Source organism: Taudactylus pleione, unplaced genomic scaffold (assembly GCF_031769625.1).
Source record: "Taudactylus pleione unplaced genomic scaffold, aTauple2 ptg000964l, whole genome shotgun sequence".
Taxonomy (NCBI): Eukaryota; Metazoa; Chordata; class Amphibia; order Anura; family Myobatrachidae; genus Taudactylus; species Taudactylus pleione.
The window spans coordinates 1055887-1081170 of record NW_028285365.1 but is presented as its reverse complement, the minus strand read 5'-3'; the positions used below and the strand labels follow the sequence as shown (position 1 = coordinate 1081170).

The following is a 25284-nucleotide window of genomic DNA, read 5'->3' as shown; positions in this document are numbered from 1 at the left end:
CTGTGTTGCAGTTCTAGTGATGTACTTGACCAATCATGCATGTCAGGAAACACTGGCATGGTCTGTATTACAGATGTCACAGTCACACGATTAAATGTTTTTTGTTTGTTTGCTACATTGGTACTTTCGCCATAAATGCTTCCCCTCCACTGGGCGCAATTTGAGGCCCGGCCTGCCTGCAGCTAGAAATGGGCAGATTCATTCAAATCCTCTGTTAGGAAATGCAACGTATCACAGCCCCCTGCGGCCACGGCTCTCTACATGATCAGATCTATACAGCTCCTGTTAAAATGCGCATACATGAGCATGTGAGCCGCCGGCCATCTTATATAGTACAAAAATGCTATATGCATTAGAGAACGCTGCATTTCTGATGAGTTTTACTCTATGGTAGGAATGCTAAACACACTGGGGGTCAGTTACACATGGACAGAACTACGCAAACATCCTGCACAACCTGCTGTAATGGGACTTCACTGCTACTGCGCACAGGGGAAGCAATCGGGAAGCCGACTGCCTATATACCGGCAGCCGGCTTCCCAACTGTCTTATCCCGGCAAGGGTGAAATGCCGGGCGTCTAAATGTAGACGCCCGCATTTCCCCGATGCCGGGAGACCGGCGCCCGGCATCACGATCGTAGTGATGCCGGGTGCCGTGAGCGGACAGCCGCGGGGGGGGGAGGGTTAGGTTTAGGGCTCTCGGGGGGGACTTAGGGTTAGGTAGCGGGGAAGGGGGTGGTTAGGGTTAGGCACTTAGAAGGGGGATTAGGGTTAGGCACTTGGGGGGGAAGTTAGGGTTAGGCACCCCTAAGGAGGGCTAGGGTTAGGGGGGTTAGGTTAGGTTAGTGGATACTTACCTATCCACGATCGGGATTTCCAGCGCTGTCGGGCTTCCGCTGCGTCGCACTCTGCTCCTGTCGGGCTGCCGCTGACGGGAATCGAACCGCCGGCCATACCCATTCCACGCACAGTGCGCTGGTTTTCATGCTGTAATGCCGGCGTAACTGCCATTTTTTTTTCGTTTTTTAAACGTTTCCTTTGTTTTAGCAGAATAATAGGAGGAAGTACGTAGATTTGGGGGTTTCATCATTTCACAAATTCATTTTAAATCCCAAAAATCCAAATTGTGACTCACAATAAACGTCAGCCTGGTTTGCCTTCGGGATGTAGTTAGGATACCGGCGAGCGGAATAGCGCCCGCCGATATCCCGACAGCGATATCCCGACATGGTAGGCATTGAAATCTCGACGCCTATCATTAGCCCCACTACTAAATCCCGGCAACCGGCTTAACGAACGTAGGTAAGCCGGGTGTCTTAAGGAGCCTATCCATTAGCAGATAAATTGAACGATAGAATAATATATCGTTCAATTTACCTGCTATGGATAGGCCCTGAACGATGACAGATGCGCACTCCCGCGGCTGATAAATTGAATCTTTCATCTCTCTAACATATTGGTCAATTATCGCATATCGCTACCAGATATTAGAAATATCTGGCAGTTTGTATGCGGTAAACGACGAACGACGAAAGATATTAGCAGCAGCTACAGAGCGCTGCAGAGAAAAAAATCCACTCCCTGAATGACGTCACGCGATATCGTTCATCGTTCGTCGTTTGCCAAAATCTGTCATGTACATGACAGATATCGTTCAGCACAGTCACCGGAATTTTCAAGGGACATCTTTTGTCTTTCATCGCTCAGAAAAACATCTGATAATGGATAGGCCCCTTTTGCGTATAGACCGGGGAGGGGGCTTAGCGTTAGGGACCCGCGGGGGGACTTAAGGTAAAGCACTCCCCTGGGAGGGTTAGGGTAGGGAAAGGGAGGGTTAGGCACCACTAGGGGGGGTTAGCGTTAGGCACCCCCCTTGGGAGGGTTAGGTTTAGGGTGCGGGGAGTAGGGTTAGGTTTAGGCACTAGCGGGGGGAGATTAGGGTTAAGCACTAACGGGAGGAGGTTAGGGTTAGGCACTAACGGGGGGATGTTAGGGTTAGGCACAAACGGAGGGAGGTTAGGGTTAGGCACTAAGGGGGGATTACATACCGATTCCGTGCCTTCACCTTCCTGTGTTAGGTCATTGCTAAATGAAATATTTGCAAATATTTGGAAACAAAAGTTCAAATAATTAGGGTATTAGGTGCATAGACAGACAGGCAACGCTTTTATCAGACTAACACATGCAACCAAACCAGAATAACAAATGCGATGACTGCGCATACGAAACGAGCACTCCAGCAACCTGACAGATCTTTCGATTAATTCGTTGTGAATAACTTGGTAAACTTAAAAATACATTCTGTGACATTCACTGCACTAAACTCTGCTGCATCTGTATGTGACACTAACAAACGGATTGCAGATCAGGCCTGATTATTCGCATATCACCAGCTGGCTACTGGGTATGAGCGTTATGGACGGAGGCCCAGGTTTTACGTAATACTCACTGTTTGGATTCACATTCTCGCACAGCTCGGTCTTGGCTTCCCCATTGGGGCGGTCGCTGGGTTTGTGCGACAAACGCGATGACATTGTGGCTGCTGTCACCACCGCCTTGAAACTGCGCTTCCGTTTCTGCACATTCAGCTCCGGGTGGAAGATGATGATGTAAACCTTGGGCATGTAGAGCATCCCGAGAGCCACCGAGGCACTAAGATTCATGGAGATGGTTAGGGTGGTGGTCTGGATGTAGAGCTGAAAGACAAAGAAAGAACTGGTCAGGAGCAAGTCCAGATACATACAGTATGTCCTCCAGACACCAATGAGTGGCCTGCAAATGAGGAGGTGACTTCACAAAACCAAGTACCTGGTGTTATTAATGGTAAAGTAGTGGCAAGCAACAAAATGGCAGCATTAGGAAGGTGTTGGATAAACTACTAAAAATAATGTGGGGTCACCTTCTAAATATCTCCACAGACCTCCAATATACTTATCTGCAAACCAGACCTTACAGTTTCGGCCCCTAAGGTTCAATTGTCTGCATACAGGAGGCAGCCATTTTGTAGTCAATGGTCCTACTGAATAGCAATTCACAAGGAACTAGTGACTGCATTGAGCCACATCATGTGACTGGTTCCTAATAAATTTATAGGCTGCATTCTCAAATGGCTCCTTGCACTTGTTTAAGTTAAGGTTGAACTTCAAAACTTTAAATGGTGAAACGAAAAAAAAAACACTGTAATAATGAAAACATACGGAGATTTAAGGAAATATTTTCCATATATTGGGCGAGAAGGATCAAGCCTTGGAGAGAGCTAAAGTACCCACCATTCAGCTTCTAACTGTCATTTTTCAAACACAGCCTGTAACATGACAGTTAGGTGCTGATTGGTTGGTACTTTACCTATCTCTATGACTTGATACATCTCCCCTATTGTCACCATTAATGTAGGATGCCTTTTGCTGTAAGATGCACGGTATATAGGTGGTCTTGTAATGACCGATATCCATGGAATTTCTCTGCATCATACAAATATTGATCCAGTAACCAATGGGGTGAGCTGCAGCCCTCTCACAGGCTGGAGATGTCCCTGATGTGTTAGATAACAATGTAGCTCAGCTCAGCTATTTGTGCAGCTCATTTAATCCAGGCCACTAATGGAAAATTGTTTGAAAAATGGAAGTTTGTTGGGTTGGAGAGGTAGCAATGTGCTAATGGCTTCTCACTGTATTACTGGGGCGGGTGAGACATGGCAGCTCAGAGAGAAGGCTGTCTGTATACCCATCTATAATGTATAACATGTAAATAATGGCTTATAAGAGTGAGCGAACTTTCCCATCACACATACAGTAAACTACATTTATAATGTCTCCTTTTGTGTCCATGGAGCCTGATTCATTAAGGATCAGCTCCGTTATCGCATGCAGGTCTGCTTTGAACATATGCTAATGATTGTAATCGCTATGCCGTTGCACTGCCAGCATAGAGAAGCCCACTGCCACCCACTACCGCTATCTCACATAAGTAATACCTTACAAATAATAACAAAAAAGGAAGTAGCGCTATGATGGATAATAATTCACAAATATTTCCATAATAAATGACATATAAATTTAATATAAAAGTAATGTAAAACAAAGAGCAATGACATAAAAACATGAACAAGCATATGCCTCACCCTTGTCCATACAAATTATGCCTGTTCCTAAGAATACTTTCAGATGCAAAATGAACGTTCACAAAATCACAAGAAACACCACTCTCAAATTGAGAAAAGGGGGACTGTCCAATGGGTATATAATTACAGAGTCCTTTCACTGATAGAGGAGTATTGCTATTGACATAAAGTCCATATGCGGCACTTGGAGTCCTCAAGGTATCACGGTGTATATGTACAGAATGGGAACAGATCAAAAAGTCCCAATGTGGCGTGAGTCCTTATGGTGAATCAGGTAAGTTGGTCCAGGGTTTTGTAGGAGACAGGTTGCAAGTCACAAAGTCACTTTTGAGTTAAGGCTGGGTCAGCTGACGTGTTTTGCTATCTAAAAGTGGCAGCTTTTTACAAACCGCCGTAAATAACAGTAACATTGAGTACCATCAGCCCCTCACGCAGAATTACAGCAGCCCTGACCTTACTTAGAAATTGCTAACCTCGTTGCACGCAGTGAATATACAAGCTGTGTATGCAATCACAATGGCTAATTTATGCACGCCCATGCAAAGGTGTTCAAATGGACAGGTGCACCTGCGTTTCTCCAACTACCCCCCCCCCCCGCCACCACCCCCAAATGCTCACTGCCTGACACTCACTCTGTGATGGCTCTGTGCGGTCTGCTTGATCTCAGCGGTGCCTTCGTGCATGTGCAGTACACAACAATTGGCCAACTGTGTGCGCTGTTGCAATTATGATCCTTAATGAATCAGGCCCATGGACAACTAGCCCATACTTATAGGCAGCATTGATTTAGCAGTATGGTCTCTATATCAAGGGGGGGATTTTATCTTTGAAGTAAAGATGCACGTGGACCCCCATGTTTTGGTTTTAGATCTTCATTCATCTTCGTGTTTTGGTTTTGGATAAAAAAAACGATAAAAACGGCTAAAGTTGCCAAATCCAAAACCCGAGTATGTGTTTTAATTCCGAACTGGCAATAGATCCAAACCCGGGACTCAGTTCAAACCGGTCACATAAGTGATTCCGAACCTTGACCCAGTTCTACTCGGGACCCTAAATTCGGGTGTGTTCAGATTTCAGAAATACGGATCCACACATCTCTACTTTGAAGCATGGTTTGGTGATTTCATGAATGAACCTAATGCAAAGCCATCTGTAAAATTATCTTAAGGTGGACAGAAGCCTTCAAATGGTCCCTGAGATCTAAGATCCAAGTTTAATAGCAGTGTAAATTCCTCATGTCTGAAAGATCCTTTTAATCATGAGACCATCTCTAGGACATCATTTCTGGCACTGCCTGAGTCATTGTCATGAGAATTTGCTAATGTTTTTTTCATTTTTCCCTGGCTATTTACGTAGCTCCAATGCACATGCTTATTTTCTTGAATTCGAAGAAGCCACTAGGAAATGTCAGCCAGGAGGACGTGAAGACCTGGCATTTTCTGTTGTGAGACTCTGTGGAGTGACCTGAAATCAATCAGGCAATTAGAGTAAGAGAAGGCCGGGTTCCCTTAGCAGTAACTCATGGATTTCCCTGGAATGCTTTGGGAAAAGAAACAGTTGTAGACATACAATGTAGTCTTGTGAATCAATATAACTGGAGTTGTTCTTGCCTGCAATTACACCAGGAGCAGTAAAAGGTGAAGTATACTGGGAAATGTAGTTTACTAGTAGCTGAAGACTACTGACCAGCCCCCGCTGCCTGGACTTTGCACATTATCTTAATACACCAGTTATACTCTATACACCAGCCCCGGACAACTGTCCACCAAATGCCCCCTCCCCCCCAAAAAAAAAAAAATTTCAAATACCACTGTTCGGCCATCTCCCTTGTTAACTGATACCATCTATTTAACATTAGTGGGTGACTGGATGGTGATGTCTTCTCACCAGCTTGGCAGACGAAGGTTAGCCAACTCTTCGGCTACATGGTCTTTGCTGAAAATGCCCTGACGTGATGCTCCTAAATGAAGATCCATGGGCAGCATGTGAAGCACCTGGACAAATATCATGTTGACCACTATTGACCTAAGGGCAATGGACATTACACCTACCCAACATGGGCCGACCAGATGGCATGATCATAATACAACTTACTCTATACAGACATGGGACTCTACATAAGGTCTCAATGAACAGGTCACATAGATGCTTTAACGCGCCCAAAAAATATTACATATGCGGAGTCTGCTGACTCATACCCAATATATCGCCTGATTCAGAGATGCACGTAATGGTGATTTTTACATAGTTGATAAATTTTCTTCCAAATGTTCATGCATGAAAACCCCAATGGGGTGCCTCAAAATAGGCAAAACCATTCTGGTGCACGCACTAAGAACTGTTAAGGAGCTGTGCGAGGAGTGACAGGGCCGAGACTGGGAGGTGGCTAGTAATGCATGCAAAAATGGTCACGGGCAGTGGAGGGGTTTTAGTGCACTCCAAAATTCAAATAGGGGAGCCACACCAACTGTCACCCCAAATGCTGCAAAACATCGCCGGTCTGGACTCACTGGCAGTTGGTGTGGCTCCTCTATTTGAATTTTGTACTGCGCTAAAGCCCCACATCTGGAGCCGCCACTGATCTCGGGCGCGTCACTGACAGTGGTTGCGTACAGAGACGTTCAGCCACTCACATAGGAGGCCAAACTGAGAAGGAGGAACCACACCTAACATATGGCTGGGGCAAGTATCAAGGTGCGTCTGCCGTTCACAGCTTTTATGCTCAAGGCGGCAATGCAGCGTGCACACGAGGATGCTAAAAGTGGGCATATCAGTCCTTGCAGGTTCAGATGCATGCTTTTACACAGGAGAAGGACTTTGTAGCGGCATGAGCGTGAACCTAGAGACGTGACTGCGAAAAATTATGTAAACAAGGATGCAGCTGCGTGCATCTCTGCATCAGGCCCACAATGAGCAAATCAGTCGGAAAAATATACATTACAAATGGAAAAAAGTAACAAAATATCTGGAAAACAACAAAAGGGCTTTCCATGGATCTAGTGCAGGGGTGGGGAACCTTTTTCTGCCGAGGGCCATTTTGATATATAACATTAACATTATATAACATTATTAGTGGGCTCGGTGCAGGCCACACCCCTTCGTATGATGTCACAAGGGGGCGGACCACAATCGCCGGTGATTACAGCAAAGTCCGGAGCATCCTGAGGATGCTCCGGGGAGCTCTAAGGGCAGCGGTGTGACCGTCTGAAGCGTCCTAAGGACTCTCCAGGCGGCACTGCTGTATAGACTCTGGCTGCAGGGTGCCATTCTAGGCACCCTGCTAGCCAGATGAGGCTAGCATAAAAAAGCTCAGAGCGCCAGACCAAATGATTCAGGGGGCCTTATACGGCCCCCGGGCCTGAGGTTCCCCATACCTGATCTAGAGGCATTTACAGACCAGCTGATTGGTTTTGCAGTTATACAGTAGCCTGCAGTATACCATCTACCACTAGTGTGCTACTAACCTACTCAGAAATTCACAGACAGAGGTGGAACTACACAGGTCCAGGAGGTGAGGGTAGGAGGGCAGGAGATGCCAACTCGTCCTCATTCTCCTCTTCTGAAAGCAGAGTGTAGGCCTCTTCTCAGCATGCGCCAGTGGGTGCATGTGCGAGACCCATGCACGCGAGAGATGGACGGTCGGAGAACCCGTACGGATCTTTTGGATCAAAAAAAAGTTGTTACTGTCAAACCAATACAACGCAAATATTGCCAGGTAAAATCTATCTATTTTTCAAACCATCGCTGATTTACGCATGACCCCCAGGAAACGCTCTTCCCTGACAGATTGCAGCAGAGATATAGTGGGCAGAGATAAAGTACCAACCAATCAGCTCCTAACTGTCACTTTACATACTGTGGGGTCTATGTGCTAAGCATTGGAGGAGATAAAGTGGACAGAAATAAGGTGCCAGCCAATCAGATCCAAACTGCCATGTCACAAGCGGTGTTTGAAAATGAGAGTTGGGAGCTGATTGGTTGGTACTTTATCACCGTCCACTTTATCTCTCTCCAAGGCTTAGTACATAGGGCCTAATTCAGAGCTGGACGCTCTTTCAGAGCGCTCACTCTGAATCAGTGCCCGCCTATTGTTTTTTTAGAGTGACCACCCACAGCTAGTGCGAGCGGCGAGGATGATGGTCGCGATGGTCAAGACCATCGCGACCATCGGACTTGCGACGAGACCCTTGTGGTAGGTTCTCGTTGCCGCAAGTCCCAGTACAGAGCAAGAAGTCCACCCACTGACATCACTTTTGATGTCAGTGGGGCCGGCCCCAGACGGCAGGCGTTCCCATGGGAACGCCGCCGTCTGGGCAGCCACGCCCCCGGCCCGCCCACCAAAGGGGGCGTGCTGTCACTCAACATTGACAGCACGCCCCCTTTGTAGCCAGACCCGGAGTGACGGCTTGCCCGTCGCTATCAGGGTCTCACGCATGCGCACGATGGAGCTGCCTCCATCGTGCGCATGCGCACTGGGCCAACATCGACCCGCTTGCGAGCGCTTTGCGCTCGCGAGCGGGTCTGAATCAGGCTCATAGACCCCTGTGTTTGAAAAATGACAGCTAGGAGCTGATTGGTTGGTACTTTATCTTCTCGTTATCTCTCTCCAAGGCTTAGGACATCTACCCCTAACAGTTGGAATAAGGGTAGTGATCAGCCTGATATATGGTACTTGCTGCTTCGATTATACATTTTGCAATCTATGGATATATGGTACATCCCTAGTGCATACTCAGCAGGGTCTCTCACTCTGTTCCCAAATGTGCAGATGATGTATCGGGATAGCTGGGCCCCTTACTGGAATTTAGGGCCTGATTCAGAGCCGGTCGCTATTTGCGCTCGCTCGTCCAGAAAATAGGGGTGGCTATTCAAATGAACCGTTCGCTGTTTGCGGTCTGTTCACGCCTCTAGGTCTGAACGAGCGAACACTTGCGGTCGTTTTTTGGGAAACTACGCCCCCTGTCCGCTCGCATCCTACGTCATGTCCGCTATTTATTAGATTAATCGAGTACATCGAACAGGGTATGAGCTGCTCGCTATTCTTGTGGTTGGTTTTTGCTACCACAATTTTGCGAGCAGTTCTGGCTATAAAATAACCCAGTGACGTGGTCAATGACGCTGCTGTTTTAAATATGCACACCCATAAAACGCCCGTTTTGACCTTTAAGCACGCCTACGATCGGATCGCCACTCCCCATTTTCAAGCACCTTCCCCTGTTACCACCCACATACGCCTCATCCTGTCACTCAAATTAGCAGGCATTCGCTATTTTGCGAGCACATGAATTTCGTCCGCACTGACTGGTTCGCGCATGCGTATAACGATCCGTACGCATACGCAGTTGGGCAAACATCACTCGGAGCGAACGAGCTGCCACTTACGAGTGGCTCTGAATCAGGCCCTTAGTGTACTGTTCCGCCCCTGGAAAATTTTTTAAGAAATTGCTACAATATTGTAATAGAATATTAAATAAAACATACCTCTTCCTTAGAGGCTTAGAAGCTTCCGACTACCCGCTTACATCCCTCTCCTCCCCCCACTTCACTTGCTGTCTCCTCTATAGAAAAGTGCAGCTTAGCGAGCCTGGCGCCTGCCCCCCTAGTAACTCTCCTGCAGTGTATGAGGACTAAGCGCGGCTCTCTCACATGATGCCGCAGTTAAATTAAATATAAGCTTTAAGCACCTATCGGTCTCTCACTACCCAAATAATCATTGAAGACTGGTATTACTTTATATCTATGCTGCTCTGACCATGTCTTTTCTTGCAGATTGCCCAGATATCCCAATAAAAGGGTATAAAATAACAACCTTTCATTTTTCTTGTACTTTCTGAACTTCGCAGTAAAATAACGGAATACACAAAGATTCCCCTGCACTTAGGTACTGAGAATTATATAACCCCTATTCTGCTGCAGACAAGGGAGAGGAGTCTCGGTGGATCTGAGATAGAGCCTGAAGAACAATTCCTCCACAGCAGCAAAGTGAGGCTTTCCGCCAGTGAATCCAACATTCATACGATGGAAATTCAGCCACTGCTTGCCCGTAAAAGAAGACTCATCAGCTCTCCCGGAGACCCACAAAATCCAGGGAATCCCCAGAACAATAGATCACCCTCCTGGATCCCACACAAAAAAACTTGCCCCATGGATCAAGTACTGTAAGCTTTAAGGTGCGTACACACCAGCCGATTTTTTGAGCGATTTGCCCGATTCCGATGCATCGGAAGGACAAATCCTCAAAATCGCTAAGTGTGTACGCACTATGATGGCCAAGGCGCACTCCCATGAGGTCATCAGCCGCATCATCAGATTGGCCCTACGTGCAGCTCAACATGACAATGCGACTGGCGACTCCATGTAGCGGGATGCAACAGAGGCCGACATATCGGGCGGTCGGTCACAGGATCGTCTAGTGTGTACCGGCTGCCCCATATGTCGGCCCGTCGGATCGCTCTGTACACACGTCGTCTAGTCTGTACGCACTTTTAGGGGACCATTTATCAATAATCACATACTCAAGAGGTTTCCATACTCCTCCATTGCAGTCCACGTTTATGGATATCCGTGCTTGAACACAGGTGACTTAGGGCCTGATCCAGCAATGAATGCAGTCGCGTATTCGCACGCACCTGGTCGATGTTTTTGGCACTGCGCATGCGTGAACTAGACTGTGCGATTGGGTAAGGGATCGCAGTGTGTACGCAGACCCATCGCTCAGTGATTGACAGGAAGTGCCGTTTGTGGGTGGTGACTTGGGCGTGTGGCCGGGCGAACGCAGGCGTGCCTGTGCGCTACAGGGATGTGCATAATTAAGCCCGTGCAGCGGCATACGCAGCCAGAGGTCTAGTTGCACACAGGAAGTGGCCAAAATCCTGAGTGAGGTCTGGTCAACCACTATTGTGAGTATGGATCCGATGGTTCTCGATGTTACCAATGTTTTTGCTGTATAGCGAGGTATTGTAGATGTAAGTAAAGGTGAGGGGACGGCATTATGTAGTGCTGGGCGTCTGCATTTTGTGGTGCGGTGGCATTGCGATTGCGTTCATTAGCATATTTTCACAGCGGCCGGGTGCGTGCGTATGCAGACATACGTTCCGTGCTGAATCAGGCCCTTAATTAGTACCTCAGTGACCATCTGGACTCAAGCTTGGATATCCGTAAAACCTGGACTGTAATTGCGGAGTTAGGGAACTTCTGACATAAAGTGATCTGGGTGCGGTATTAGCGTCCAAAATCACATTGCAGTATGTGATGATACCGCCGGGATGTATGAAATAGCATCTGCAGGGACAGGGGTTTACAAAGGAGCCCATCCCTGCTATACATTCAGAATTAAGTGACTGCACACCTCTACTGGGACTCCTGCGCGGTCTACTGATGACGCATGTACGGCGGCCATTGCTGGTGAGGCTTCTGGAGTTACACTCTCCCTCAGTCATTTTTGTGAAGTGTAATTTATAGGCTACAACAGGTTAACGCCAGATGCTGTTAGCTGCAGGGGCCAATCTCCTGAACAGGGGCGTTTCAAGAGAGGTGGGGGCTCGTCTGCAGTGTACGTCACGGGCCCCCTCCTCAGTCCGGCAGAGCAGTGAGCGCAGAGCTGCCAGCGCCACACTGAGACTCTGGACACTAGAGTGTACACAAAGTCAATAGCGCATGCGCAGGTCACCGGGAAATGTCCTCGGCGGCCATTTTCCCTGTACTGCACATGCTCAAAACAGGAATATGGCCGCCGCGGCCATTTTCCAGGCATTTTTCCAGCGCTGACACCGGTGCCGATGTGTGACTCCGGAGAGGTAAGTATAATATGGGTGCAAGGTGTGCAGTGCGGGGCCTGTGTGCACTGCACGCCCTGCACTCATTATATAAACACCCCTTCTCCTGAATGGTAAAACTGGCAGCTTCGTAACCCCAATAGAAACCTGAGGGCTGCCGCTGCTGTATAAAATGGAGGGAGCGCTGCAGATATCGGAGATATATTTGCTTTCATCCCCCAAAATCTGGTGTTTTCAGGGAATATAGCGCAAATATTTAATGATAAATAGGCCCCTTAAACCTACAAGTCACCTATGCACAGCGCGATTGAGTTTTAGGTGAACCGCGTGCCTCAGTGTGATTGCATTGTATGATCTTGCACCAAAGCGAAGTTCCACCACTGCGTCCCCTGACAACAACTGCCAGAATGATACAAAAGACTTTGGTGAAAACACAGAAGCAAACAATTAAAGATGGAAAAAAAAAATGTTTAGGTCAGTTTTGCAGGAGAGCGTGTCCCAAAAACACAACAGGTGAAAGTTTCATGAAAGTGGAAAATCCCTTAAAAATAAATACAAATGACCGACGTGCGGCATAAATAAAATCGCCTCATTACTTTGATGGAGCATTGTTACTTCCGAAAGCACAACGTTAAAAATAGTCGCCATGCACTGGGAAACATAAACATTCTGTGCAGTAATGTATCATTAATAAGTAATATAATGGTACATGTGTTTGTGTCAAGCGTCTGTCGTGCTGCACAGTGCAATTCATTTGTTCCACCAACTGGAGATGATCGCTTCACATGTGTATGTACCGTATGTATTTATTCACGTCAGCCCACACAGTGTACAGCAGGTACAGTACAGCAGGAGAAGCTGGCAAAGACATGTGCTGAAAACGGGGATGCCTGGCCAAAGAGCTTACCATCTAAATGGCCAAAGTGCCTGTGTTTCCTTTTATTTATACAAAAACAATACATGGGCAAACAGAGGGACTGATTCAGACCCGATCGCGAGCGCTGAGTGCTCGCAAGCGGGTCGATGGTGGCCCAGTGCGCATGCACACGACGGAGCCTACTCCGTTGTGCGCATGCGTGAGACCCGGATAGCAACGGGCAAACCGTCGCTCCGGGTCTCGTACCAAAGGGGGCGTACTGTCGATGTTGAATGACAGCACGCCCCCTTTGGTGGGCGTGCCGGGGGCGTGGCTGCCCAGACGGAGGCGTTCCCATTGCGACCCGCTTCCAAGAGCTCAGCGCTTGCGAGCGGTCTGAATCAGGCCCAGAGATGGCATACGTGGCACAGAGAAGAGTTAATCACTAGGCCCCATAGCAGAGTGGGAGCTTCTTCAGGGTAAGGTTGGACATCGGGAGCCCACCATCAAATGATGTGCTGTGTCAACCCGTGGCCGTTTCTGATGCTAAACAGCTGAATTCAACTGTATTTTAACATCGGATGGCCATCTCTTCCACATTAATCGATGGCGGCTACCAGTTGGGAATTTACCTAGGGGCTGCAGTTCCCACCTGGTAAAATCCACCACCTCGATGAGGCAGCAGTCTGTGACTGCACTGGCTGCAGTGTGACTGGCAGTGACTTCCCATTGGACGCGCTACCTGCCAGTCACACACAGGACAGGCAGTCCCAGGCAGCGCCTTAACTTCAAATCACACAGTGCCTGGTGCCGGCCACGCCCCCTCGGCTCATGACATCATGCCACAGGGTGGGGCCACAAGTGACCGGAGCAACAGTGCTGCCCAGAGGATCCTCAGGATATTCCGGGGGGGCTGTTATAGTTGCTATCTGGCATTTGGAGCCCTCAGAAGACGTTCCCGGGTGGCACTGCATCCGCGATTCTGGCTGCAGGGCGCAGTTCCAGGCAAACTACTAGTCATATACGGGAACAGTGGCTGGTCGGTGGTGATGCCCACAAATTGCTGCGCTCTGTGTGGCGGCACCGATCGCCTATAGCTAGTGACGGCAGCCCTGGTCCCAGGGGAAGGTGATATCTCTCCCTGGGGCTGCCAGTACACATTTCGATTTGCAGAGAGCGTGCTTCCAGTGGGAAGCTGCTCCTCTGCCTATCGGGCAGCCCTACCCGGTGGCCGATGCAGTCCCTAGAAGCCAGTGTTATGTGCATGCGCGGTACCACCACCAAATGTGCCGGTCCCAGCGCCTGCCAGATTCACTGTGCAAGCACTAGGACCCAGCCGGGTCTACATTTCCCACCTCTCCTGACCTGCCGTGCAGGCAGCGCCCCTCATCTAAGCGGCCATCAGAAGTGGATGTCCATCACTAGGCAGGGGCGCAGGTAGGGGAGGGGGCAGGCACAAAACCTGCCTGTGAGGCTCACGTATGCCCCCACTAGAAGTGTGGTACCGTGGCATCACATCAGCTGCACGTGTGTTAGATATTCACAATGGGGTATAGCCACATCCCACATGCTTGACTGAGTATGCTTCCCGGAACCCGGGAACCCAATCTTTTTCATGGCAGGCCTGATTCTGGGCACGTAAGGCTTTAATGTGCATGCATTGGACCCAGGGGCGTTTCTAGAAAGAAGGGGGCCCGTGTGCAGTCTCCGACATGGGCCCCCTCCTCTCCGCCCGGCAGTGCACTGAGCTGTGCACAGCCAGCGCCAGAGTGTGCCCAGAGTCTATAGTGTATGCACAGGGCACCGGGGAAATGGCAGTGGCGGCCATTTTCCCTGTAGTTTGCATGGGCAAATAACGGGAAAATGGGCACGGTGGCCATTTTACAGCGCCGGACCCCGCGGCGAAGTGGGACTCCGGAGAGGTAAGTAACATTATGGGTGCAGGGTGTACGGTTCGGGACCCCCTGGACCCAGGGGCCCGTGTTCCCCACACACCCTGCACCCATTATAGATACGCCCCTGATTGGACCAGAAGAGAGGCATCTTGGAAGACCCATCATTTCCGGGATGCACGGCAGTGGTACCCCTTGCGTTACTACCACCACTGCCCAACCTGGTTTTGTGTTTTAGATTTTTGCTGCTTTAAAACTAGCGACTAGATTGCCGATAACTTGCCTATGTCTTTGTCATTCAATGTCAAGTGGACCAGGGCTCCCCACCTGACCATATACTGTTGTCACATGAAGGTTGATATTGATACATATCAGACTAACTTTGGGAACATTTTAGTTCACAGTATGCAATAGTAGCAAAACTGTGATCCAAAGTGGGGGTGGGTGCAACGGTCACCGCCTCTGCCGTGCGCAATCAGCAGGTGGGGACTATCTTCAAATTGGTCCACTTGACATGGAATGACCCGCCTGCAGCTGGCAGACTATTACATTTGCCCCTATATGGTATCAGCTCAGCTCAAAGCGAACAGACCACAGGGACATGACGAGCACTGTACGTGTACAGCCTTCGCCTCTTATTCCTATCCTCAGTATGATACAAATCGTTCTTGCTGGAACCGATGACACGCATATCAGCTTGAGTCTACACAAGGGGACGTTTATTCTTCGGGGTTGAAGTTATTTATCTCATACGTCTTATACAGACTAACAATTTCTCAAGGCAAGACCCGTTCTGTCAGGTCAAGCAGTACTAATTCCCAATGGTTAGATAAGACAGAAAAAGTGTACAGCCTAAGATAGCCATCAGAGGAAAGTTAAAGTGAAGGAGCCAACCGAAAAAAAAATATGAACGTAAAGCTTCTGCATACCGGTCTGTCGGATAGAGGGATAGAAAGCAGCGAACGACGGTCAGGTAGGTCATTACAGGTAAGCCGAAAAGTCGCTTCCTCTAGTGACGAACCACCAGATTATGTGATAATGATATAGATAACAGCATTTTGACCCTGTAGAAAACTGTGAATGAATGCATCAGTGCACAATGGGGCCTGATTTACTACCGATCGCAACTGCGAATTCTATAGCGATTACGCACGCAGTCTCACTGCGATAGTATGCTAATCCATTGCGGTTGCTATGCCATCACAGCATAACATAAGGACGCCCACTTTACCTTACACACATGCGTAATGTTTCGCAAGACTGTAAAACCATTGGTACAATCGGGTACCATCGCAGCCTCTCGCACACTTGCACAAGCTCTGACCAGAAATTGCTGACTTCATCGCAGGCTCTGAGTGCTCAGGCTGCTTAAGGCATCGCAGTGGATAATTTATGCATGCCCATGCAATGGCGTTCAAACTATCGTCCGATTGCGTGCGTAATCACAGTTGCTATCGGTCTCTCTGCTCCATCTGTATATTTAGAAAGTGATATTATTTCTAAGTAAACTTATATTTTTATCTAGAACCTCTGTGCTAAGTCACAGCCTTGTTTGGCTTCTATCCAGTGCTCTGTATTGATTTTCACACATCTGGAGGATTAGGTGGGTGAAAGTTACAACAGGGAACATTTGTTTGCTGGGTTAGAGAAAAGGTTAGTACATAGGGCATCCAATAGCACGTATTGTAGGGTCAGCAGTCAGCGCGAACCTAATATCACGGCAGGTCTGATGTGTTTCCCCTGTGGCGCACTTGTCTTATATGTGAGACAAGACTTGAAAATAAAGGGAAGACAATAAACTGGAGCTCGTCTCCCAAAAGACAAATACTCTGTCCATATATTCCGAGGCTGGGACTGAAAATCTAGATTTGCAGCTTCATACAAACATAACTTAATATGGTGATAATTTGGGGGTCTATTTAGCAATCAGTACAATATTTTTAGAATGTAAGCTCTCACGAGCAGGGCCAGCTACCCTCTTGTGCTTCTCCTTACTATAGTGTAATTTACTTCTTACTCCCCACTAGGGCACCTAACACTTGGCTGCTTATGCTCTGTTGCTTATCTGGGTGATATGGTCGCTAATGTAGCAATATATATTATCCATGTCCTGTAATGTATTGTTCTGTAAGTCACTTGTATACAATTTTTTTTTGTACTTTGTAAGGCGCTGCGGAACACTTGTGGCGCCATATAAATAAATGATAATAATAATAATAATATTGGCTCGAAAATTTTCAGTCAATATCGTCACAATTGTCAGAATTTAACTAACGTTTCCTCGCTATACAGCAAAAAAATTCTCAGGGACTGCGGTTGTGTTAATGCGCTGTCCCTGCTAAATCCCTGGCGGCCTTGTTTTCGGTAGGGTATTCATATTTCAAATGTATTGTATTTATATGTATACACATTCGTGTGTGGGCGAAGGGAGGAGAGTGGGAGGAGTTTCAACAGCCTGCAGGGACTGATGGGAAAATTTCCATCTTTCCCTGCAGTTTTTGGTTTTCTTTATATAACGTCATTCTGAGATAGCGTTATATAAGGGAATCCTTTAAGGATTTTGTTAACGTTTTTGCTACCTGAATAGCAGAAGACGTTAAGCGCTGTAGAGAGCAATGACTTGTTCTCTAGTATGAGTTGGACAGAGAAGATAATTGTCCATTTCCTATCCAGCTGTGATACTTAAATCATGCAGAAATCTTGCTAAATAGACCCCTTTTTTTTTATATTATTACAAACCCTAAAACACTTTGGGGCCTATTCATTATGTTAATTATCGGGGGGGCCGAGCAGGGGTCTAGTTCCACAGGTTGCCTACCCCTGGGACATACTAAGGATAAAGAATGAAGCTCGTAAGATTTTGGGGTCTATTCACTAAGCCTTGGAGAGAGATTCAGCCTGTTTCAGGTTGGATCGCAAGGCTGCGGACGCACGCAACCGGTTGATGTTTACGTTCTGTTCATGCATCGAAGTGCGCGTGCGCAAGCTGGCCAGTGCGATCGGGTATGCGAACGCATCGGACATGCAGCGGCTCACAGAAATGATTGACAGGAAGCGCCGTTTGGAGGTGGAGAGGGGTGGTGTCGAAGGAACGCAGGCGTATCTGTGCGTTTGAACGCCGTTACAGGGGCGTGCATAATTAAGCCCCAGCGACGGCAAACGCAGCCAGAGCTCTACATGACGACAGGATGTGAGGCATGTCATGCTCAGCCACAACTCTGCGTACGGGTCCGATGTTTCTCGATGTTACCGATGTTTTTGCTGACTTACGGATGTATGTAATGGGAAGTGGGCGGCTTTATAAGCTGATGGGCGTTTTGGTATAGTGCTGCGATCACCTTGATTAGCATATTTTCACAGCGAGCGGGTGCGTGTGATTGCAGACTTGCGATGATGTTGAATCAGGCCCAAAACAGTGTTTTATGGGTGTGTATAAGTAGCATGGAGGCGTCATTGTACACGTCACTTGGTTGTATTACAGCCTGCAGTGATCGCAGTGCTTGCGGTGGGGTAGGGTCTACCTCAAGCGCTGCGTGCAGCTCCGATGGTTCTGATTAATCGTACACTCCCTGGAGATGATGTGTGCTAAGAAAGAAAAGTGGGCGTCTTTATACCGGTGTGCACTCACTCTACCGTCGCTCTAAGACATAGGGGAATATTCATCAACACTAAAATGACGTTTTTAGGGACATTTTCCTTAGTTAACATTATTTTAGCATTCATGTAGAGACTTAACACAGGAGATATCACTGATATCATTATATATATATATATATTAGGGGTGAGCGGGTTCGGATTTCTGAAATCCGAACCCCCCCGAGCCCCCCCGATCCGAGTCCGATCCGAGTCAGGCTCGACTTTTCCCGCCTGACTCGGATCTGAAATCGAGGCAAAACGTCATCATCCCGCCTTCCGAGTCTCGCGGGTTTTGGATCCTATATAAGGTACCCGCGTCGGCGCCATTTTCTCACTCGGCTGTGGACAGTGAAGAGGGAGGGTGGGAGTTAGGGCTGTGTAGTGTAGTGTAGTGTAGTGCTGCTGTTGTCCACTACTTCAAAGTCCATAGGGGCTGGCTGTGCTGTGCTGTGCTGCTGTTGTTAATAGGGGCTGTGTCCACTACTTCAAAGTCCATAGGGGCTGGCTGGACTGTGTTGTGCAGTCAGTTCTCCATAGGGGCTGTGTCCACTCCAAAGTCCTGTGCAGTGTCCCAGTCCTAAAGGGGTGCTGTAGTGTTGTCCAGGGGGTGCTCTGTCCATCAGGGGTGCTCCCCCCAAGTGCTAAAAAAATAATATATTTTCTGTGTTTGTGAATTGTGTGCGCAGTAGCCGCACGTGCATCAACAAAGTAGTGCCAAGCGTGCGCCTGTGTCATAAGTAAAGGGCCGGCTGGCTTGACCGTTAAAGGGTGCTGTAACCCCCAAAGTACACTCCAGTCCAAACCAAAAAAAAAAATATTTTCTGTGTTTGTGAATTGTGTGCGCAGTAGCCGCACGTGCATCAACAAAGTAGTGCCAAGCGTGCGCCTGTGTCATAAGTAAAGGGCCGGCTGGCTTGACCGTTAAAGGGTGCTGTAACCCCCGAAAGTACACTCCAGTCCAAACCAAAAAAAAATTATTTTCTGTGTTTGTGAATTGTGTGCGCAGTAGCCGCACGTGCATCAACAAAGTAGTGCCAAGCGTGCGCCTGTGTCATAAGTAAAGGGCCGGCTGGCTTGACCGTTAAGGGTGCTGTAACCCCCGAAAGTACACTCCAGTCCAAACCAAAAAAAAAATTATTTTCTGTGTTTGTGAATTGTGTGCGCAGTAGCCGCACGTGCATCAACAAAGTAGTGCCAAGCGTGCGCCTGTGTCATAAGTAAAGGGCCGGCTGGCTTGACTGTTAAGGGTGCTGTAACCCCCGAAAGTACACTCCAGTCCAAACCAAAAAAAAAATTATTTTCTGTGTTTGTGAATTGTGTGCGCAGTAGCCGCACGTGCATCAACAAAGTAGTGCCAAGCGTGCACCTGTGTCATAAGTAAAGGGCCGGCTGGCTTGACCGTTAAGGGTGCTGTAACCCCCAAAAGTACACTCCAGTCCAAACCAAAAAAAAATTATTTTCTGTGTTTGTGAATTGTGTGCGCAGTAGCCGCACGTGCATCAACAAAGTAGTGCCAAGCGTGCGCCTGTGTCATAAGTAAAGGGCCGGCTGGCTTGACCGTTAAAGGGTGCTGTAACCCCCAAAGTACACTCCAGTCCAAACCAAAAAAAAAATTATTTTCTGTGTTTGTGAATTGTGTGCGCAGTAGCCGCACGTGCATCAACAAAGTAGTGCCAAGCGTGCGCCTGTGTCATAAGTAAAGGGCCGGCTGGCTTGACCGTTAAAGGGTGCTGTAACCCCCGAAAGTACACTCCAGTCCAAACCAAAAAAAAATTATTTTCTGTGTTTGTGAATTGTGTGCGCAGTAGCCGCACGTGCATCAACAAAGTAGTGCCAAGCGTGCGCCTGTGTCATAAGTAAAGGGCCGGCTGGCTTGACCGTTAAAGGGTGCTGTAACCCCCAAAGTACACTCCAGTCCAAACCAAAAAAAAAATTATTTTCTGTGTTTGTGAATTGTGTGCGCAGTAGCCGCACGTGCATCAACAAAGTAGTGCCAAGCGTGCGCCTGTGTCATAAGTAAAGGGCCGGCTGGCTTGACCGTTAAAGGGTGCTGTAACCCCCAAAGTACACTCCAGTCCAAACCAAAAAAAAAATTATTTTCTGTGTTTGTGAATTGTGTGCGCAGTAGCCGCACGTGCATCAACAAAGTAGTGCCAAGCGTGCGCCTGTGTCATAAGTAAAGGGCCGGCTGGCTTGACCGTTAAAGGGTGCTGTAACCCCCGAAAGTACACTCCAGTCCAAACCAAAAAAAAATTATTTTCTGTGTTTGTGAATTGTGTGCGCAGTAGCCGCACGTGCATCAACAAAGTAGTGCCAAGCGTGCGCCTGTGTCATAAGTAAAGGGCCGGCTGGCTTGACCGTTAAAGGGTGCTGTAACCCCCGAAAGTACACTCCAGTCCAAACCAAAAAAAAATTATTTTCTGTGTTTGTGAATTGTGTGCGCAGTAGCCGCACGTGCATCAACAAAGTAGTGCCAAGAGTGCGCCTGTGTCATAAGTAAAGGGCCGGCTGGCTTGACCGTTAAAGGATGCTGTAACCCACAAAGTACACTCCAGTCCAAACCAAAAAAAAAATTATTTTCTGTGTTTAGCCGCACGTATATATCAAATCGATATAACATAAATGGAGGACCAAACTTTCTCCGATAAAAATAAAATAGAGAAAGATCAAGAACCACTTCCTCCTAGTGCTGAAGCTGCTGCCACTAGTCATGACATAGACGATAACATGCCATCAACGTCGTCTGCCAAGGCCGATGCCCAATGTCATAGTAGAGGGCACATACAATCCCAAATGGCAAAGTTCAGGAAAATGACCTTGAAAAAGACATTTAAATCAGCTGAAGAGAAACGTAAACTTGCCAATATGCCATTTACGACACGGAGTGGCAAGGAACGGCTAAGGTCGATCCCTAGTATGTTCATGACTAGTGGTTCAGCTTCACATGACGATGGAAGCCCTCCTCCCACTAAAAAAATCAAAAGAGTTAAGCTGGCAAAAGCACAGCGAAGAACTGTGCTTTCTAAGAAGATATCACAAATCCCCAAGGAGAGTCCAAGTGTGGTGGTGGTTGCGATGCCTGACCTTCCCAGCACTGGACGGGAAGAGGTGGCTCTTTCCACCATTTGCACGCCCCCTGCAAGTGCTGAAAGGAGCACCCACAGTCCACTTGCTGATATGCAAATTGAAGATGTCACTGTTGAAGTACAACAGGATGAGGATACTGGTGTAGCTGGCGCTGAGGAGGAAGTTGGCGAGGAGGATTCTGATGGTGATGTGGTTTGTTTAAATCAGGCTCCGGGGGAGACAGTTGTTGTCCGTGGGATGAAAAAGCCCATCACGGTCATGCCTGGGCAGAAGACCAAACATTCCACCTCTTTGGTCTGGCAATATTTCTATCCAAATCCGGACAACAACTGCCTTGCCATATGTACCATATGTAAAGGTGAAATTAGTAGGGGTAGGGACGTCAACCACCTAGGAACATCCTCCCTTATACGGCACCTGCAGCGCGTTCATAAAAAGTTACTGTCAAGTTCAGAAACTTTGGCTAAGACCGTAAGCAGTCCAGGGACACCTAAATCCCGTTGTATCCAAGCGCCTGCAAACCACACCGTCAACTCCCTCCTCGTCAATTTCCTCCTTAGTCAGGATCGGAAGTAGTCCTGCAGGCCATGTCACTGGCATGACTGACTCTCCTATCCGGGATTCCTCCGGAGGATCCTGCATTGCTACGCCTACTGCTGCCGCTGCTGCTGTTGCTGCTGCTGGGAGTCGTTCATCATCCCAGAGAGGAAGTAGGAACACCACTACTTTTACTAAACAATTGACCCTCCAACAGTCCTTAGCGAGGAGGATGAAGTACGACAGCAGTCATCCTGAAGCAAAACGTATAACTGAGGCCTTGACTGCTATGTTGGTGTTAGACGTGCGTCCGGTATCCGCCATTAGTGCAGTGGGATTTAGACAATTGATGGAGGTAGTGTGTCCCCGGTTCCAAATCCCGTCTAGATTCCACTTCACTAGGCAGGCGATACCGAGACTGTACAGAAACGTCAGAAAAAGTGTCCTCAGTGTCCTCAAAAATGCCGTTGTACCCAATGTCCACTTAACCACGGACATGTGGACAAGTGGAACAGGGCAGACTAAGGACTATATGACTGTGACAGCCCACTGGGTAGATGTATCACCTTACGCAGCAACAGCAGCAGCGTCACCAGTAGCAGCATCTCAGAAACGCCAGCTCGTTACAAGGCAGGCTACGCTGTGTATCACCGGTTTCAGTAAGAGGCACACCGCCGACAACCTCTTAGAGAAACTGAGGGAAATCATCGCCCAGTGGCTTACCCCACTTAGACTCTCCTGGGGATTTGTGATATCTGACAACGCCACCAATATTGTGAGGGCATTACATCTGGGCAAATTCCAGCACGTCCCATGTTTTGCTCACACAATAAACTTGGTGGTGCAGAATTTTCTGAAAAGCGACAGGGGCGTGCAGGAGACGCTTTGGGTGGCCCGAAAAATTTCTGGCCACTTTCGCCATTCAGCGACTGCGTGCCGAAGACTGGAGCGCCAGCAAACACTCTTGAACCTGCCCCGCCATCACCTGAAGCAAGAGGTTGTGACGCGGTGGAACTCAACCCTCTATATGCTTCAGAGGATGGAGGAGCAGCAAAAGGCCATACAAGCCTATACATCCACCTATGACATAGGCAAAGGAGGGGGTATGCACCTGACTCAAGCGCAGTGGAGAATGATTTCCGTGTTGTGCAAGGTTCTCCAGCCCTTCGAACTTGCCACACGTGAAGTCAGTTCAGACACAGCCAGCTTGAGTCAGGTCATTCCCCTCATCAGGCTTTTGCAGAAGCAGCTGGAGAAAGTGAAGGAGGAGCTAAGACGGAGCGATTCCGCTCGGCATGTGGGACTTGTGGATGAAGCCCTTCATTCGCTTTGCCAGGATTCCAGGGTGGTCAATCTGTTGAAATCAGACCACTACATTTTGGCCACCGTGCTCGATCCTAGGTTTAAAGCCTATGTGGTGTCTCTCTTTCCGGCCGACACAAGCCTGCAGAGGTGCAAAGACCTGCTGGTGAACACACTGTCAGCTGAAGCGGAACGTGACATGTCAACGGCTCCTTCTTCATTTTCTCCCGCAACTGGGGCTGCCAGGAAAAATCTTAGGTATCCTAAGCAACCCGCTGGCGGTGATGCAGGGCAGGCAGGACCAAGTTTGGACATCTGGTCCGGACTGAAGGACCTGGCAACAATTTCTGACATGTCTACTGTCACTGCATATGATACTGTCACCATTGACAGAATGGTGGAGGATTACATCGGTGACAGCATCCAAGTAGGCATGTCAGACAGTCCATACCTGTACTGGCAGGAAAAAGAGGCAATTTGGAGGCCCCTGTACAAACTGGCTCTATTTTACCTGAGTTGCCCCCCCTCCAGTGTGTACTCCGAAAGAGTGTTTAGTGCAGCCGGGAACCTTGTCAGCGAAAGGCGTAGGAGGTTGCTTCCACAGAATGTGGAGAAGATGATGTTCATCAAAATGAATTATCAGCTCTTCCAGGGAGACCAGCCTCCAGAAGGTACAGAGGGACCTGTGGTGGTGGATTCAAGTGGGGACGAGTTAATACTTTGTGAGGATGAGGATGTACACACTGAAGAGGGTTAGGAATCGGTGGATGAGGAGGATGAGGATGACATCTTGCCTCCGTAGAGCCAGTTTGTGCAGGGACACATTAATTGCCAGCTTGTTTTGTGGGGGCCCAAACGAACCAATCATTTCAGCCACAGTTGTGTGGCAGACCCTGGCGCTGAAATGATTGATTTGTTAAAGTGTGCATGTCCTGTTTATACAACATAAGGGTGGGTGGGAGGGCCCAAGGACAATTCCATCTTGCACCTCTTTTTTTTCTTTGCATTATGTACAGTTTGGGGCCTAGTTTTTCTAACTGCCATCCAGTCTGCCACTGCAGTGTCACTCCTAGATGGGTCACGTGTTTGTGCCGCCCACTCGTGTCGCTTAGCATAGTCATCCAGCTACCTCGGTGCAACCTTTTGGACATAAAAACACTATTGTGAGGTGTGAGGTGTTCAGAATAGACTGGAAATGAGTGGAAATTAAGGTTATTGAGGTTAATAATAGCATAGGAGCAGAAAAACCTACAAATTCTGTGATTTTAGCTGTTTTTATGCTTTTTTTAAAAAAAATACAGATCCAAAACACAAAACCCAGAACCCAAAACACGGAAGGGTGGTTTTGGCAAAACCAATCCAGATCCAAAACACGAAGAAAGATCCAGATCCAAAACCAAAACACAAAACACGAAAAGTGGCCGGTGCACACCCCTAATATATATATATATATATATCACTGATATCTCCTTGCTAAGTCCCCCTGCGTTAATTTGCACACTCCCCATACATTAGTACATTAGTATGGGGATTTGGAAATTATGCTATTCATCAAATTCTGAAAATTATGTATTTTTGGAATTTGATGGTGTTACCATTCGCCACTGTGAAGGAAAGTAAGGTAACACTTACCTGCTTTCAGCTGGGCAGGTCCCCCGGCTTCTCCCTCCGGCGCTCTGGACGTTCCTCTGGCTCCGTCTGTTATGCTGTCATGTGTTCTCCCAGCAGAGCACAATAAAGTTTAGAAAAAAAAAACTATTTTTTTTTCCTAAACAGTACTGTGTTTTGCTGGGAGAACACATGACAGCATAACAGACGGAGCCTGAGGCTGCTGCGCGCGCAGTTAAGTCAGGGACGGGGGGAGGTGAGCGGAGGGGGGGGAGGTGAGCGGATGGGGGGACACACAAAATTACCGCCGCTGTAGGCAGTGCTGTGCATGCGCTGGGTTAACGAATGTAACAGCGCATGCGCAGCACGGATTCAAGCTGCGGTAAGTTAGTGTAGATGGAGATAACTATCTATTTCCCGAAAAGCTGTCATCGCAAAAATGACAGCTTTTCGGAATAGATAGTTATGGAG

At 48.1% G+C, this 25284-nt stretch overlaps 1 protein-coding gene across 1 annotated transcript in view; it reads right to left on the bottom strand.

Annotated features, from left to right (window-relative positions):
* GRM7 (glutamate metabotropic receptor 7) overlaps positions 1-25284 on the bottom strand; it is a 626056-nt gene that overhangs the window by 57660 nt on the left and 543112 nt on the right. The window contains exon 9 of the mRNA XM_088460040.1: positions 2450-2696. Coding sequence (XP_088316166.1) covers positions 2450-2696 — 247 coding nt within the window. The remainder of the gene's footprint in view (positions 1-2449; positions 2697-25284) is intronic.